Here is a 1,799-nt window from a genome sequence, read left to right as displayed (position 1 = left end):
TCGCCTGAGGGAAAGCGGCTCCCAGGGTCTCGGGAATCATGTTGCATCCTGCCCTGAGCACAGACCTCGTCCCATTCAATGCTAATTCCATGACTCAGAGCGGCGGCTTTGGTGGAGGGGGGAGCTCCCTCTCGCCGTTACTTTCCTGCCTGCAAACAATGCATTTTTCAGCGCCTCGCCGTAGCCGAGGTGTGTTTGACAAGGCAAGTTGCTGCAAGGCACGTCAAGTTCTGAATTCCCGTGCCAAGTTTTCCAAGCAGATAAAAGAGGAGGCTCCCAAGCTCTCCCATTACAGGGGTTTCTGTCTCCATTGCCCTCTGCTCTTTTCCTGCTGCGCAGCGTTTTTTTGTTTTCCTCTCTCCTACTCTTTGTCTTCCCAACTGAACCAGCCATGAGCCGTATCTCTTTCAGATCATCTACTGGAGGGGGCATGAGGGGCTTTAGCTCAGGCTCTGCTATCGTAGGAGGTGGCGGTGGTGGGACCAGAAGCAGTTTTAGCTCTGTCTCTGTCTCCAGAGTTGGAGGAGGAAGAGCTGGAGGTGGAGGAGGCTTTGGAGCTGGCGGTGGCTTCGGCAGCAGAAGTCTCTATAACTTGGGTGGAAGCAAAAGAATTTCCTACAGCTCGGTCAGTGGAGGTCTACGGAGCGGAGCCGGGGGCGGATACGGCTTCGGTCTTGGCTATGGTGGCGGAGCAGGAGCTGGCTTTGGCTTAGGAGGAGCCGGTGGTGGTGGTGGGGATGGGCTGGGAAGTGGATTTGGGCTGGGAGGGCCCGGATTTGGTGGCCGAGGTGGCCCTGGGTTCCCTGTTTGCCCACCTGGTGGCATCCATGAAGTGACTGTCAACCAGAGCCTCCTGGCACCCCTCAAGCTGGATATCGATCCGGAAATCCAGAAGGTGCGAACACAGGAGAGGGAGCAGATCAAGACCCTCAACAACAAATTTGCCTCCTTCATTGACAAGGTGAGAGTTTGGTCTGAACCATCAAGCCACGCATGCTATCAGTTGCCTTGGGAAAAAACCTTCAGGAAGAAACTTCATTTGGATTTAGGGACCTGCCTGAACCGATCCCAGCCGACAAACAACATGGGCTTGGCTGGAAACTAAGAACTGTTTTATGTTTCCTCTTAGCAAGGATGAGTTTTTCAGCACCTTTATATTATTGACAAAGTAATTCTCTCTCTTCCCTGTAAAAACAATCCTGGGGTGGATGACTCTTCTCCTCTACAATGGGATACAACCAGTTTAAACCAGTAAGGTGGGCTGAACATCTACTGGGGGGAGAAACATTAAACTTGCAAGTACAGGTGTTTGGCCTGATTAAAACTCCTGAAAAAATCTTGCTAAACATCTCCAGAAGCTTCTAATACTTTTAAGAATCCAATGCCCTAAACTGGGACACTCCTAATAATTCCCTTCTGATTGTCTCAACATCTCTGGACCTTTTCTGTTGGTGATCTCACCTTTTCCTGGCAGTTGTGAGGTTTGTCCACACGTGTCCCTGGTTTTGTTTCTCCCCAGGTGCGCTTTTTGGAGCAGCAGAACAAGGTGCTGGAGACCAAGTGGACCCTCCTCCAAGAGCAGGGTCACACTGTCACCAGGAAGTCCCTGGAGCCCATTTTCGAAGCCTACATCAACAACCTCCGGCGGCAGCTGGACAGCCTGGTGGGAGAGAGGGGCCGGCTGGACTCCGAGCTCCGGAGCATGCAGGACATGGTGGAAGACTTCAAGAACAAGTAAGGGATCCCGCTCTGCACAGTGAGTCGTCCCAGCCAGGAAAATCTGGGCCGGTGCTCATTCC

General features: G+C 52.6%; 1 protein-coding gene across 1 annotated transcript in view; it reads left to right on the top strand.

Moving 5' to 3' along the window:
- The first annotated feature begins 297 nt into the window (after positions 1–297).
- LOC102045436 (keratin, type II cytoskeletal 5) overlaps positions 298–1,799 on the top strand; it is a 6,542-nt gene continuing 5,040 nt past the window's right edge. The window contains exons 1-2 of the mRNA XM_031064631.1: positions 298–961; positions 1,520–1,734. Coding sequence (XP_030920491.1) covers positions 392–961; positions 1,520–1,734 — 785 coding nt within the window. The 5' untranslated portion in view covers positions 298–391. The remainder of the gene's footprint in view (positions 962–1,519; positions 1,735–1,799) is intronic.

The sequence above is a fragment of the Geospiza fortis genome, unplaced genomic scaffold (assembly GCF_000277835.1).
Source record: "Geospiza fortis unplaced genomic scaffold, GeoFor_1.0 scaffold635, whole genome shotgun sequence".
NCBI lineage: Eukaryota > Metazoa > Chordata > Aves > Passeriformes > Thraupidae > Geospiza > Geospiza fortis.
Note: the sequence above shows the minus strand (reverse complement) of the source record. Positions and strands in the feature narration are given on the sequence as shown.